General features: G+C 41.9%; 2 protein-coding genes across 2 annotated transcripts in view; both read left to right on the plus strand.

The window, feature by feature from the left end:
- atosa (atos homolog A) overlaps positions 1 to 6,861 on the plus strand; it is a 64,558-nt gene extending 57,697 nt beyond the window's left edge. Inside the window, exons 9-12 of the mRNA XM_080031639.1 lie at positions 805 to 963; positions 2,097 to 2,165; positions 3,619 to 3,818; positions 4,641 to 6,861. Of these exons, the coding sequence (XP_079887765.1) occupies positions 805 to 963; positions 2,097 to 2,165; positions 3,619 to 3,818; positions 4,641 to 4,779 (567 nt within the window). The 3' untranslated portion in view covers positions 4,780 to 6,861. The remainder of the gene's footprint in view (positions 1 to 804; positions 964 to 2,096; positions 2,166 to 3,618; positions 3,819 to 4,640) is intronic.
- A 2,952-nt stretch (positions 6,862 to 9,813) lies between these two features.
- arpp19a (cAMP-regulated phosphoprotein 19a) lies at positions 9,814 to 14,240 on the plus strand. The gene is made up of 3 exons (XM_080026662.1): positions 9,814 to 9,953; positions 12,911 to 13,033; positions 13,866 to 14,240. Exons 1-3 carry the CDS (start codon positions 9,897 to 9,899, stop codon positions 14,067 to 14,069), a joined length of 384 nt encoding a protein of 127 aa, XP_079882788.1. The 5' UTR covers positions 9,814 to 9,896; the 3' UTR covers positions 14,070 to 14,240.
- Positions 14,241 to 15,057: the final 817 nt, after the last annotated feature.

Below are 15,057 nucleotides of genomic sequence, written 5' to 3' on the forward strand. Positions count from 1 at the left end.
TCTGTTATTATTCGAAAGGGTTGGGGTTACCCAGGGAGCGTTGCATTCTAGAACTTTGTAGAACTTTCTTGATGATGTCATATTACACACTGCACCTTTAAGTAGACAGTATGTAGTATATACATGTTGAGTATGTAGGAGAGAGGACGTTAGTAGGGCTTTATGGTTAAGTAGACAGTATGTAGTATATACATGTTGAGTATGTAGGAGGGAGGACGTTAGTAGGGCTTTATGGTTAAGTAGACAGTATGTAGTATATACATGTTGAGTATGTAGGAGGGAGGACGTTAGTAGGGCTTTTACAACACAGCCATAGTCTCTGATGTGTACGTTATCTAAAAGAAGACCTGTTGCTTCTGTCCCCTAGGAGTGTGTATTGAACTACCGTCTTTACTATGGTTTATATGCCCGTTTACAGAGCCTAGGCTGAGTATTAACACTGTATTTTTTTTATTATTTTTTTTTTTTTAAGATATTTTTTGGGGTATTTTTTATGCTTTATTGATAGTGTAGAGACAGAGTTGAAATGGGGCAGAGAGGGGAGTGACATGCAGAGAACGACCGCGGGCTGGAATCGAACCCGGGTCCGCTGCTGGCCGAGGCTCATGGGGGGGGGGGGGGGACGCCCTACCAGCTGAGCTAAGGGCGCCCCCAACACTGTATTTTTTTAAACTAAAGGCAGAGATTGTCTTTCTGTCCCATAGGAGTGTGTATTGAACTAATGTCTTTATTATTGTTTATATGCCCGTTTACAGAGCCTAGGCTGAGTATATTAACACTCTATTGTATGTTTCTGTCCCGTAGGAGTGTGTTTTGAACTACCGCTTGGAGCCGTTGGGCCTGGTGGAGGGTTTCACGGCGGAGGTTGGAGCCAGCGGGTCGTTCTGTCCCAGTCACATGACTCTCCCCGTCGACGTGTCATTCTACAGCGTATCCGATGACAACGCGCCATCACCATATATGGTAAAGATCACATTAAAGGAATACTTCAAGGGGGCGCCCTTAGCTCAGTTGGTAGGGCGTCCCCCCCCCCATGGGCCTCGGCCAGCAGCGGACCCGGGTTCGATTCCAGCCCGCAGTCGTTCTCTGCATGTCACTCCCTTCTCTGCCCCATTTCATCTCTGTCTCTACACTATCAATAAAGCATAAAAAATGCCAAAAAAAATATCTTAAAAAAATGGAATACTTCACTCATACCCAAACCGGCGTTCTATCATTATAACATCGCTATTATAATATAATGAATGAGGTTTTTCTTCCCTCAGTCTTCCCTTGGCCCAGCTGTCCTGTTAATCCTAACCCTACACTCTCTCTTTCTGCCTTTTCTCAGGCTAGGATGAACCAATTTTTTTTAATTGTTACACACTTATACTACAAAGGATCTCAGAGTTTAATACACCTTCATATTTGTACCGTGTGACATCACATGGTAAAACTGTAGTGTTAGGATTAACAGGACAGCTGGGCCAAGGGAAGACTGAGGGAAGAAAAACCCCATTCATTATATTATAATAGTGATTTTATAATGATAGAACGCCGGTTCCGTACGGGTGAAGTATTCCTTTAACATAATTCACTGATTCAGCTAGACTTATCTACAACTGTCCTCATATGAATGTGTGAGATCCTGTGTATAAAAGCTTTGTTTACTTCTACCATTGTAACACGGTACTTTTTATTTTTATTTTTTTTAAACCTTTATTTCTACAGGTAAATCCATTTCATTTCATTTCATTTCATTTATTACGGCTCACGGCCACAGCACATGGCATGGAGCACACAGTTCAAATAAAATCATTACAAACAAACAATGGTGTACGGCAAGGACAAAACAGAAACAAAACAAAACAAAAACATTACTTAAACAATGGCAGGACATTTCTCAGAAAGGCTCCTGTTTTAACAATAACCCCTGGTTTTTTCTGACCTTAAAAGCAAAATCAATTTTATCTGAGATGGAAAATAAACATCATATTTTGGCAGGTATTTTTCTCTATAGTACACTACATTTACATTTTTACCATTGAGACCGAAGACTCTTTTGCAAGTGTGTGTTTATAGATTGTAACGCGTCTGTTTGTCATTTGTATTTCCAGGGAGTTATAAACCTGGAGTCTCTGGGGAAACGGGGCTACCGCGTACCACCATCAGGAACCATTCAAGTGGTGAGGAAACTAAACATACATGGATGGATAGATAGATAGATAGATAGATAGATAGATAGATAGATAGATAGATAGATAGATAGATAGATAGATAGATAGATAGATAGATAGACAGACAGACAGACAGACAGACAGACAGACAGACGGAGAGATAGATAGATGGATGGACAGACAGACAGACAGACAGACAGACACACACATGTCCACCCCCCTACCCCTGTCAAGTTAGTAATGGTAGAAATGGTCTAAACACATTTATCCCTACAAGATAGTTAGCATCCTAGCATCATGGTCTTGTACACATGGCTGAGAACAAAGAGCTATATTACAGCAAGTTACAATGGGAAAGGGAGACACCCAGTGGCTGTACAGGGAATTGCATCAACACAGTTTTTTAACAGTTTTTAGTCTTAATAAGTGCTTTTTAATGACTATTTAATTGCCAATATGCTACTTACATGCATGATTATAAGCAACTAGTTAAACCTGCAGTGTGTAGAATTTTGGGTTTTATTTCCTAGCAGATTTTGTAGAAAGTAATTATAATATCCATAAGTACATTTAATTTAGTGCATAATAGCTGAACTTTTATTTTTTATTTTTATTTTTTTCCCTTAGAAAGGGTCTCATATATGTCCATATTTCTGCATATTTTGGACCAAGGCCTAGTGCCGCCATCTTGAAAGTGGCATAGTTGGAATGTCATCAGGTGCATTGTTTAAAATTTAGAATTGTTCTTGTCCTTGAAGGCCACTGTAGCTTCTGTTATTATTCAAAAGGGTTGGGGTTACCCAGGGAGCGTTGCATTCTAGAACTTTGTAGAACTTTCTTGATGATGTCATATTACACACTGCACCTTTAATGGTGAACATGTACCTTGTGATATAAAGTGTTACCACTAAGCCTTTATAAGTCTATTGTTTGTTTTGGCCATGTAAAGCCACTTTGAGGGCTCAGATAAGCGCTGTATAAAATGAATGTATTATCATTTAACAAACCTGCAAGGGCATATTTTTTCTATCGTGCCTGTACTTGAAATAGAAAGACATTTTCCTACATCACAATATAACGAGATAATACAGTATAACATTACATAAGGAAATGTGTCTTGGGCTGCAAGCTACTTCATCACAAAAACCACACTTGTGACACAATGCACCTACACACATTGAACATAAATTACTATATGCATAAAAAGTGCACATTTTGATGGTCAGTTCATGAAATACTACGAGGTAAAAATAAATAATGTTATTGTCCCGACCCTGTGTGTGGTGTGTCTCTCTCTGTCTGTCTGTTTGTCTGTCTGTCTATCTGTCTGTCTATCTGTCTGTCTGTCTGTCTGTCTGTCTCTGTCTGTCTCTCTCTGTCTGTCTGTCTGTCTGTCTTTCTGTCTTTCTTTCTTGTCCTGACCCTAACCCATGTTATCTCTCCCTGTCCCCCCCCCCCCCAGACCTTATTCAACCCTAACCAGACTGTGGTGAAGATGTTTGTTGTGACCTACGACCTCCGGGCCATGCCGTCCGGCCAGCACACGTTCCTGCGCCAGAGAACCTTCTCTGTGCCCGCGCGCCGAGACACACACGCCCACAGCAGCCGCAAGGCCAACGCCCCGGGACACACACGCACACTACGCTACCTCGTACATCTGAGGTACGTGGGCTGCACTCACACACACGCACACACGCACACGCACACAGACACACACACTACGCTACTGCACGCACGCACACTACGCTACTGCACACACACACGCACACTACGCTACCTCGTACATCTGAGGTACGTACGCTACAGACACACACACACACACACACACACACACACACGCACACTACGCTACCTCGTACATCTGAGGTACGTACGCTACAGACACACACACACACACACACACACACACACATACACACACACTACACTACCTCATACATCTGAGGTACTTACGCTGCAAACACACACACACACAAACGCCCCCAGACACACACACTACGCTACCTCGTACATCTAAGGTATGTGGGCTGCTATTATGTCCCTAAGTGGGCAAAATAAACTGAATTTGCTGTAGGGGTGTGTGTGTGTGTGTTATGAAGAGGATGAGGTATTCTAGTTAACGATTAGAAATTGTCCACGATTAGTCTTCATTACTGCAGTGCACATTCTATTTGTTACACTTCTACACTTAAAGGTGGAGTCAGTTATTATTTTTTTTTTTTTTTTCAAGGTTATTTTTTGGCATTTTCGAGCTTTATTAGACAGTACAGAGTTGAAATGGGGAGACAGAGAGAGAGAGAGAGAGAGAGAGAGAGAGGGAGAGAGAGAGAGAGAGCATGCAGTAAAGGTCCACGGGTCGGATTTGAACCCGCGATCACTGCAACGAAGGCCGGAGCCAATATGGTACGCGCTCTATCCACTACGCCACCGGAGCTCCCCCAAACCTAACCATTGTCACGTCTTTCTCCTAAATTCCCACCCCAGGTTCCATAGCTCGAAGTCGGGTAAGCTCTACCTCCATCGAGACATCCGCCTGCTGTTTTCCAGGAAGTCTATGGAGGTGGACAGTGGAGCGGCCTACGAGCTGCAGTCATTCACTGAGACGCCCATGGACCCAGCATGACACAGAGACACACACACACACTATACAGACACACACACACACACACACACACACAGTGAGAGAGAGAGAGAGAGACACACACTCTATACAGACAGACACACACACACACACACACACTGTGGAGCGGCCTACGAACTGCAGTCATTCACTGAGACACCCATGGACCCAGCATGAGACACACACACACACAGACAGAGAGACAGACACACACACACTAGACAGACAGACAGAGAGAGAGACAGACAGACAGACAGACAGACACACACACACACACACACACACACACACACACACACACACACACACACACACACACACACACACACACACACACACACACACAGTGGAGCCGCCTACGAACTACAGTCTTTCACTGAGACACCAATGGACCCAGCATGAGACACACACACACACACACACTCGCACACACACACTCTATACAGACAGACACACACACACTCACACTCTATACAGACACACACACACTCACACACACTACCCCCAAGCTTCAATCACACCTTGATGCCAGCGAACAGACTCTAAAGACTTGAATAGACTTGAAAAGACTCTGAAAAAGAAGATTATTATTATTATGGACAACCGTCAACAGGACTCAACTGGACACAGAGAGAGAGAGAGAGAGAGAGAGACACACACACACACACACACGTACACACACACACACACACACATACAATCTAAAACCCACACACACACACACACACTCTAAAACCCCCACACACACACACACACACACACACACTCTACGATCTCAAGATTCATCTGAGAAAAGGAGACCGGTCAGAAATGAAACTTTGGTTCTGTGTTAAAAGTGAAGTCAGTGATTCTGGAGAACGCTTGTTGTCAAAATCACTTTGTCAAAATCAGTGAATATCTCCTAACAATGCACTACATGTCCATACATGTGTGTGTGCCAGATTTTTCTTTTGTGTGTGTGTTAATACTCAGCCTAGGCTCTGTAAACAGGTACATACAGTATAAGGGCGCACTCACACTAGTGCCGTTTGCCTGTTCCGTGCTCAGCACGATTCAGCACGATTCCCCCCCCCTCCCCACTCCCCCCGCAGGCCCGTGCTCACACTGCTCGTGGCCTGGGCACACTTGCACCTTGCCTACGTCACCGTGCACGTTTAGGATTTGGAGCTTAGTCTACTTGTAGGCTATACGACTGTTTGTGAATATTTTCATCCGGCCAAATTTGCATCAAATATTCCACTTCCACATTAGAGCAACGAGAATCCTTAAGCTATTGTTTTTTTTTAAATGTAGTCTTGACGTAATAGGTCGCGGTGAACAGTCTCATATTTGTGCAGCACGCTGTTTATTATTAATATAACGGCCCGTCATCAGACCATATGTATCCGGATGGTTTTGTACACATCGATCGCTCCATCAAATCCAAGTCAGAACTTTTTGTATGGGCAGAGATCGTTTTTTTAAGTGTCTTTATAAAGTTTCTTGTTAAACCTTAGTGTAGGCTACTGTTTCCTTATCACCGGGCTGCGGTGTGTTGTTTTGGGTGCGTCTCCACCGCCATGCGTAAATGCAGTTATGACAGCTGACGGGAGGAAAAAGAAAAAAAATCATCTGACGAACGTGAGTAAACACGAAAACCTTTTTGCTGTGCTTTCTGAGCCGACCTAATTAGCTCTCTCCCTCTTTTATTAGCCCACACCTAGGCTTACACACACGTTAATTCTCACACATTATAGCTACAAGTCCAAGTGGTGGGCAATTCTGGTGCCGACTAGTAAGGCAGCGGACGTTAACGGACAATGCATCCTTAATAAATTCACGTCAGGAACGCCGCCTGTGCGCTTGCTTGTGCGCGTGTCATCTCATTAGCATCTGTACTTTGGCCACGGCACACCTCTCCCAGGTGTGCCGTGGCCAAGGGGCTGTTCCGTGCTGGAATACGGATGGCGTGGTCACACTAGCCAAACGTTCTAGACTTTAGTATGCTAATGAGCTTTGGCACGGGGCCGCGGCCCTAGTGTGAGTGGCCCCTAAGCAAAGTTGCATGGCTGGATCCACTGTAGCTAGTAACAATGCTATCTGTAGGCTTATTGCTAAGTGTTGAAGCTAAATACAAGCCAACAACAGTAGCTTAGCCTATATCAATAGAATCGTTGCTAGCTATAATTGGTTGGTCCGATTAACAGTTTGTTTACATGCCTGTTTACAGAGCCTAGGCTATGTATTAACACTGGCTTTTTTTTGTTGCAGTGTACACACAATACAGACAGGTAGTGGATTATGAGGAGATATTCACTGATTTTGACAAACAAGCGTTCTCCAGAATCACTGACTGCACCTTTTAAAGATCACTTAGCTTGGGTCGCGTGCGTGCGTGCGTGCGTGCGTGCGTGCGTGCGTGCGTGCGTGCGTGCGTGTCCTCTCCTCTCCTCTCCCGCGTCTGGCCGGAGAATAGAGACCCTTCATTGTTTAGACTCAGTTTAGGACACTTTACTCTGTTTACTACAAATCCAAAATGTTAATCAGACCTCCACTTGGCCAAATAAACTAGTGTGCAATTTAATTTTTTTTTTTTTTTTTTCAAAGCAATACAATGCCCTATTTTTTTTTTTTTAATTATTTGTTAAATCGTTTGTTTTAAAAGGTGGGAGTCAGTGATTCTGGAAAACGCTTGTTGTCAAAACCACTTTTAGTAAAAAAAAAAAAAAATCAGTGAATATCTCCTCATGATCCGCTACCTTTTTCCATACTGTGTGTGTGTGCGCTGAAAAAAAAATCCAGTGTTGATAGTAATACACAGCCTAGGCTCTGTAAACTGGTATGTAAACAACACGCGTTCTCCAGAATCACAAACTACACCTTTGTAAGATCCCTTGAAGGTTTAAAATAATTCAAATGTGTGTGTGTGTTATCTTTGACCCATCAAATCGTCCAAAAATGTTGAAAAAAAAAATCACTTTTTTTCAAACAAGCAATCAAGCTCGATTCAACTGAACGCATCAGAAATGCACTGTGGAACATGTTGTCACTCATAATAACTGGAAAATGAAAAAAAATAGTAAAAAATATTCTAATACTTTTGTACTGTTTAAGAGAATAAAAAGCACTTCGTTGTAAGTGTTTGCAATAGGAAGAGTAACCTAGCTTAGTGTTCTCTCTCTCTACCTCTCTCTCTCTCCCTCTCTCTCTCTCTCTCCCTCTCTCTCTCTCTCCCTCTCTCTCCCTCTCTCTCTCTCTCCCTCTCTCTCTCTCTCTCCCTCTACCTCTCTCTCTCTCTCTCTCTCTCTCTCTCCCTCTCTCTCTCTCTCTCTCTCCCTCTACCTCTCTCTCTCTCTCTCTCCCTCTACCTCTCTCTCTCTCTCTCTCTCCCTCTCCCTATCTCCCTCCCTCTCTCCCTCTCTCTCTCCCTCCCTCTCTCTCTCCCTCTCTCTCTCTTCCTCTCTCTCTCTCTCCCTCTCTCCCTCTCTCTCCCTCACTCTCTCCCTCTCCCTCCCTCTCTCCCTCTCTCTCTCACCATTCACCTACAGTTTACTTAACCATCCGTTTTATTTAATATTTAAATTAATATTTTCAGCTCCTACTTGTGGCGTCTGTCATGATAAAGATGATGTAGTGCGGACTGTATATCATAGGATGTATTTTTGACATTAATATTCTGAAATCCGAAGAAAGAAAAAAAAATATATCTATATATCTTCTAAAGCAATTCCTGAATGCTGTGTGGTCTCTTTGTGTGTCTGTTTCTTTATTTTGTACCACCACGACTCACATGAACACACACACACACGCACACACAAACACACACACACAAACATTCAAAAATTATATATATTGTGTAAACACTTCTCCACTGAATCTGAGATCAGAGAATGAATAAATGTGCAAACGAGGAATTGAGATGATAATGGTATTTCAAAACTCCTTGCATGTGGCAGCAATGCTTTTTTGCATGTGATAGGCAAGGCAAGTTTATGTCTATAGCACAATTCAGACACAAGGCCATTCAAAGTGCTTCACAGGGGCATGAAATACATCAAGATTAGACATTAGTAATGGCATTTAAAGGTGCAGTGTGTAATATGACATCATCAAGAAAGTTCTACAAAGTTCTAGAATGCAGCGCTCCCTGGGTAACCCCACCCCTTTCGAATAATAACAGAAGCTACAGTGGCATTCAAGGACAAGAACAATTCTACATTTTAAACAATGCACCTGATGACATTCCAACTATGACACTTTCAAGATGGCGGCACTTGGCCTTGGTCCAAAATATGCAGAAATATGGACATATATGAGACCCTTTCTAAGGGAAAAAATATTAATTCTAAAAAATTCAGCTATTATGCACTAAATTAAATGTACATATGGATATTATAATTACTTTCCACAAAATACATGAAAAATACATCAAGATTACTCCTGATTTTGGCTACAACCATAAATACACACATTTGAGATGAATACTGACATTCAGGCCGGATATTTAGTACATTGTTTTTTATTTATTTGTATTTCATACAAATGAAGCAGAGGTTGCTTCTCAGTGCATAGCAAGAAACTGCATGCGTAATGTAAATTGTATTTTAATGACAATGTAGATCTGTAATGTTGTGTTATTTATATAGCCTACACAACATTTTATGTTGGCAATCAGTTGTACTGCCTGGTACGTTCAGGTATACTAGCACATATATACACATATTTTCAAAACAACGTTACTGTTACTGTTGACTCAGTAGGCTTTGTAGGGTTAAGTATCTAGGCCTTCAATAATACCCTCTGCATTCAGAAAAAAACGCATTTCCAGAGAACATTCATTTTGAGCCAGATTTGGGGGATTAATCTCCTAAACTCTTGGATTTCGCTGCACATGGCTCTAACGGCTCCCAAAACAGCTGATCGGTTTGTTATTTGTTACGCAATGTAAATCCCCCAACGCGCGTTCACGGCGGGAGTGCCCAGGACTGGACCGTGAGCGCGCATGGTGGAGTCTCCGCATGTGACGTAGTATTTGATTTCTCTAGCTCGACTGGCTGGCAGTGTATGGGAACGAAAAGTCGGACTACAAGGATTAACTAGTGGACCATTTCGAACACCTAAAATCACCATATTTAAAGAAAATGTCGGGGGATAACGAAGATACACAGACGGCGGAGGAGACGCCCGTTGACGAGAAGGTGCGCGCGCATTGAATTAACTGCAAAACCGTTGACTTTCTTTATTTATGTTTTTGTTGCGGCTAGCGCTACTTAGCTTAGGTTAGCTTCTCTTCGCCCTGCGGTGTTTTTATTGTTGAGTTGACACATTAACCAAAGCAAGCCACCCAAGTATGCTTAGAATGATTAATAGTATGTGTAAAACTTGTGTAACAGCATTGTGCTACTTGTTAGCTAGGCCTGCTGTTGTCCCGTTGTTGCTAATAGAGCTTGGGGTTGTCAGGCTTATGCTAATGTTAGCAGCTAACTGTCATTGACGTTCCCACACACTGGCAGTTCGGTAACAGTTGGCCGCAGCTGCTAGCGTTAGCTTAGCTCAACCGCTCAACATATTGCTGTAGAGTTGAGTCACACACACACACACACACACACACACACACACACACACACACACACACACACACACACACACACACACACCATATATATCTTTAGATGCCGCAGTTATGTATGCGTGCGGGTCATGCTAACGAACGTAACCTAGCTAACTGTACAGCAAACTGACGGTTATTTTGCTATCGTATAATCCCAACCGGTGTTTTTGTAACGGGCTCAACCCAGACTCAGTAATGCTCTATGCAGTGGCTACTATGTTTAAAAACCAGCTAATGTTGACATCTGTGTGTGTTTATTAATGCTTTTATGCACATGTCAGATGTGTCAGACAACTTGGCAGTACAGACACACGTTGCTAACATTAGACAAGCCAGGCTAGCAACCGCAGACATGGATACATGGACAAATAAAATGCATAAACGGAGTCCTTGTTGGCTACTGTACTGTACATCTTGTACCTTGGCTAATATAGTGATTAAAAATAAATGCACGCCCCCTACATGTCACACTTATATGTAGGCTACTGTAGCACTTTGTAGGGTTAATAATTGAAGCTAATGTAGGCTACTTACATGACTATCTCTGTTCTGGGTGTGTACCTGTCTTCATGGTTTTAGTAAGGCAAGGCAAGTTTATTTCTATAGCACAATTCAGACACGAGGCCACTCAAAGTGCTTTACAGGCGCAAGATTAGAATACATAAAACACATTATAAAACATTTAAAAGCGAATAAAAGAAGCAAATAAAATGAAAATTGCAGGTTAAAATGGAAACAAAAAAGTCTTCAGACTCGATTTAAAAGAACTGAGAGTTGCAGCCTGTTTATTGGATCTCGCTTTGGGTAAAAGTGTCAGCTAAATACAATGTTAATGTAGTGTTGCAGTTGTAGGCTACACAAGCTATTTAGATATAGACCTTAGCACATGAACAGTGAGCGTACACATCACATGTGTAATTTTCAGTCAATCTCAGTGAAAGAAAAGTCTATTCCAGGGTACAGGAGAAAAACTGATTTATTTTGATACAAACTGTGCTCAGAACAGCTAAGATAGTACTTAATGTTACAGACACACACACACACACACACACACACACACACACACACACTACTATTATACTATTTATAAGAAATTAATATATAAATTACGATGACAACTTTGTGTGTTTTTTATTATTTTATTTTTTAACTTATGTAAGTGATGTTGTGAATATGTTTTGATCGAAATAAACTGAAACTAACACACACACACACATAGAAAGCACACACACATACACACACACACACACACACTTACACTTACACTTTATTACAGGTTTCTATTAGCCAGCGTTTGGAAATATGATCATTCTAATGTTAAACAGTGAATAGGAGCCTTCGGTTTGTAATGCTACACTTGTTATTCATAAAGAGGCCTCATGTTAATATCTTCAGCATATCCTGATAACACAAGGTCGTTAAAGAGTCTTAAAGCTGCAGTGTGTAGAATTTTGGGTTTTATTTCCTAGCAGATTTTGTAGAAAGTAATTATAATACCCATAAGTACATTTAATTTAGTGCATAATAGCTGAAATTTTTTTTTTTAATAATTATTTTTTCCCTTAGAAAGGCTCTCATGTATGTCCATATTTCTGCATATTTTGGACCAAGGCCTAGTGCCGCCATCTTGAAAGTGTCATAGTTGGAATGTCATCAGGTGCATTGTTTAAAATTTAGAATTGTTCTTGTCCTTGAAGGCCACTGTAGCTTCTGTTATTATTCGAAAGGGGTGGGGTTACCCAGGGAGCGTTGCATTCTAGAACTTTGTAGAACTTACTTGATGATGTCATATTACACACTGCACCTTTAAAAGGCCTGGAATTATTTCATGTAAAAACAAAGGATTAGCTGGTATTAAAATGCCTTAAAGTAATCTTTCTGAAGGTCTTATAAATGACAGGAGAAGCAGGATTTTATGAGTATTTTTTTTTTCTGGTGTTGCAAATTTTATTCTCATCTCCGTTAATGATATTGATGATGGTCTATCATGTTAATAAAAAGCAACAGTTAAAGGTGCAGTGTGTAATATGACATCATCAAGAAAGTTCTACAAAGTTCTAGAATGCAACGCTCCCTGGGTAACCCCAACCCTTTCGAATAATAACAGAAGCTACAATGGCCTTCAAGGACAAGAACAATTCTAAATTCTAAACAATGCACCTGATGACACTTCCAAAATGGCGGTGACAAGGCCTTGGTCCAAAATATGGAGAAATATGGACATATATGAGACCCTTTCTAAGTAAAAAAAATAATAATAAAAAAAAAAAAATTCAGCTATTATGCAGTAAATTAAATGTACTTATGGATAATATAATTACTTTCTACAAAATCTGCTAGGAAATAAAACCCAAAATTCTACACACTGCAGATTTAAGCAGATCTTCTTACTTTTTCACTGGACGAAAGCAGTCATTTAATATAGTGGTTTGTGTCTTTGTTGTGATGGTGCAGGTGTCTGTTTGTTTGAGAAAAAAAAGCCAAAACATCAACAAATAATATTGTGATATAGAAAATAAATCCCTATTGCTTGTTGTCCTGCAGGAGCTCCAGGAGAAGGTGATCAGCCCAGAGAAATCAGAGGAGATGAAGCTGAAGACCAGATACCCAAACCTGGGGAACAAACCGGGAGGGTCAGACCTGCTGCGGAAGAGACTGCAGAAAGGGGTGAGGGGGGAATACTGTCTGTCTGTCTGTCTGTCTGTCTGTCTGTCTGTCTGTCTGTCTCTGTCTGTCTGTCTGTCTGTCTGTCTGTCTGTCTGTCTGTCTGTCTGTGTGTGTGTGTGTGTGTGTCTGTCTGCCTGTCTGTGTGTATGTGTCTGTCTGTCTGTGTGTGTGTGTGTGTGTGTCTGTCTGTGTGTCTGTGTCTGTCTGTCTGCTCAGGAAGAGACTGCAGAAAGGGGTGAGGGGACAATACTGTCTGTCTGTCTGAAAGAACATTTAGTATATTCACTTAAAGACCTACTTCACCGGTGGAAATATGAAGGTGTATTGAACTCTGAGATCCTATGTAGTATAAATATGCAAAAAATAAATAAAATAGAAATCGGTTCACCCTAGCCTGAGAAAAGGCAGAAAGAGTGTTTTATGGTCTCACTGTCTAACCCTACAGTTTCCTTCTTGTGACATCACAGTAAGGGTCAGGATTAACAGGACAGCTGGGCCAAGGGAAGACTGAGGGAAGAAAAACCTCATTCATTATATTATAATAGCGATTTTATAATGATAGAACGCCGGTTCCGTATGGGTGAAGTATTCCTTTTAGGGCAACCTCTCAACCCTTTGTAATGTATTGTTTATGACTGTATCTATAATTAATGCTTTATAGATATATATCTCTATATCTCTCTCTCTATATATCTATATCTATATCTATATCTATCATGCTGTTTTCCCGGGCGCACTCTACCATCCTAGGCTGTGACAGGCTGTGACATCATGGCAATATTGCGGCGCGCTTGAATAGAAATACTTAACTAAATCTTTCTCCTCTCCACAGCAAAAGTACTTTGACTCCGGCGACTACAACATGGCCAAGGCGAAGATCAAGAACAAGCCGTTACCCACGACGACCAACAACCAACAGCAACAGCAGCAGGCGGACAAACAAGCCTCTGAGATCAGCACGGGCGACCACATCCCCACGCCACAGGACCTGCCCCAGAGGAAACCGTCGCTCGTGGCCAGCAAACTAGCCGGCTGAGAGGGCTGAGAAGGCTGAGGGGCTGTGATGTCACACCTTAGGCCCCTCCCACCATGCTCTGACATCACCGTGACATCATAGTGACATCATAGTGACATCATCACAACAGTCCAGTCGCAGAGATGAAAAAAACATTAAAGGTGCAGTCGGTGATTCTGGAGAATTTTAGTTTGGCGATTTTTTTTTTTTTTTTTTTTTTTTTTTTTTTTTTAAATCGGTGAATATCTACCCTCATAACATATCTGGTGGGTAAAAAAAAAGGGGGGGGGGCACCATAGCTAGCAACATGCCCGCTTACAGAGCCTAGGCTGTGTATTAACACTTTTTTCAGCTTACACACAGTACAGACAGGTAGCGGATTTGTGAGGAGATATTGTCGATTCTGGAGAACGCTTGTTTGACAAAATAATTTTTAGGGAGAAAATCGGTGAATGTCTACTCATGATTCGCTACTGCTACCTGTCCGTACTGTGTAAAAGCTGGTGGTAATACATACACAGCCTAGGCTCTGTAAACTGGTAGGTACAAAGGGCCCTACCGCCACCGTAGCTAGCAACATGCATAAAAATCAGTGAATATCTCCTCATGATCCGCTACCTGTCTGTACTGTGTGTGTGCTAAAACATATCTGGTGGGTCAACAAAGGGGGCCTACCATAGCTAGCAACATGCCCGTTTACAGAGTCTAGGCCGTGTATCAACACTTTTTCCCAGCGCACACACAGTACAGACAGGTAGCGGATCATGAGGAGATATTCACTGATTTTGACAAAAAGTTAAGTTACTTACTAATTTGTCAATGGTTATATTGAAATTTGTCTTTCCGCATATCTACCCTCTCAAGTTCCCACACTCCAGAGGGGGTCAGAGCGCAGGGTCAGCCATAGTACAGACAGACAGACAGACAGACAGACAGACAGACAGACAGACACACAGACAGACAGACAGACAGACAGACAGACAGACACACTCCAGAGGGGGTCAGAGCA

Source organism: Ammodytes marinus (genome assembly GCF_949987685.1).
Source record: "Ammodytes marinus genome assembly, chromosome: 1".
Lineage (NCBI taxonomy): Eukaryota > Metazoa > Chordata > Actinopteri > Uranoscopiformes > Ammodytidae > Ammodytes > Ammodytes marinus.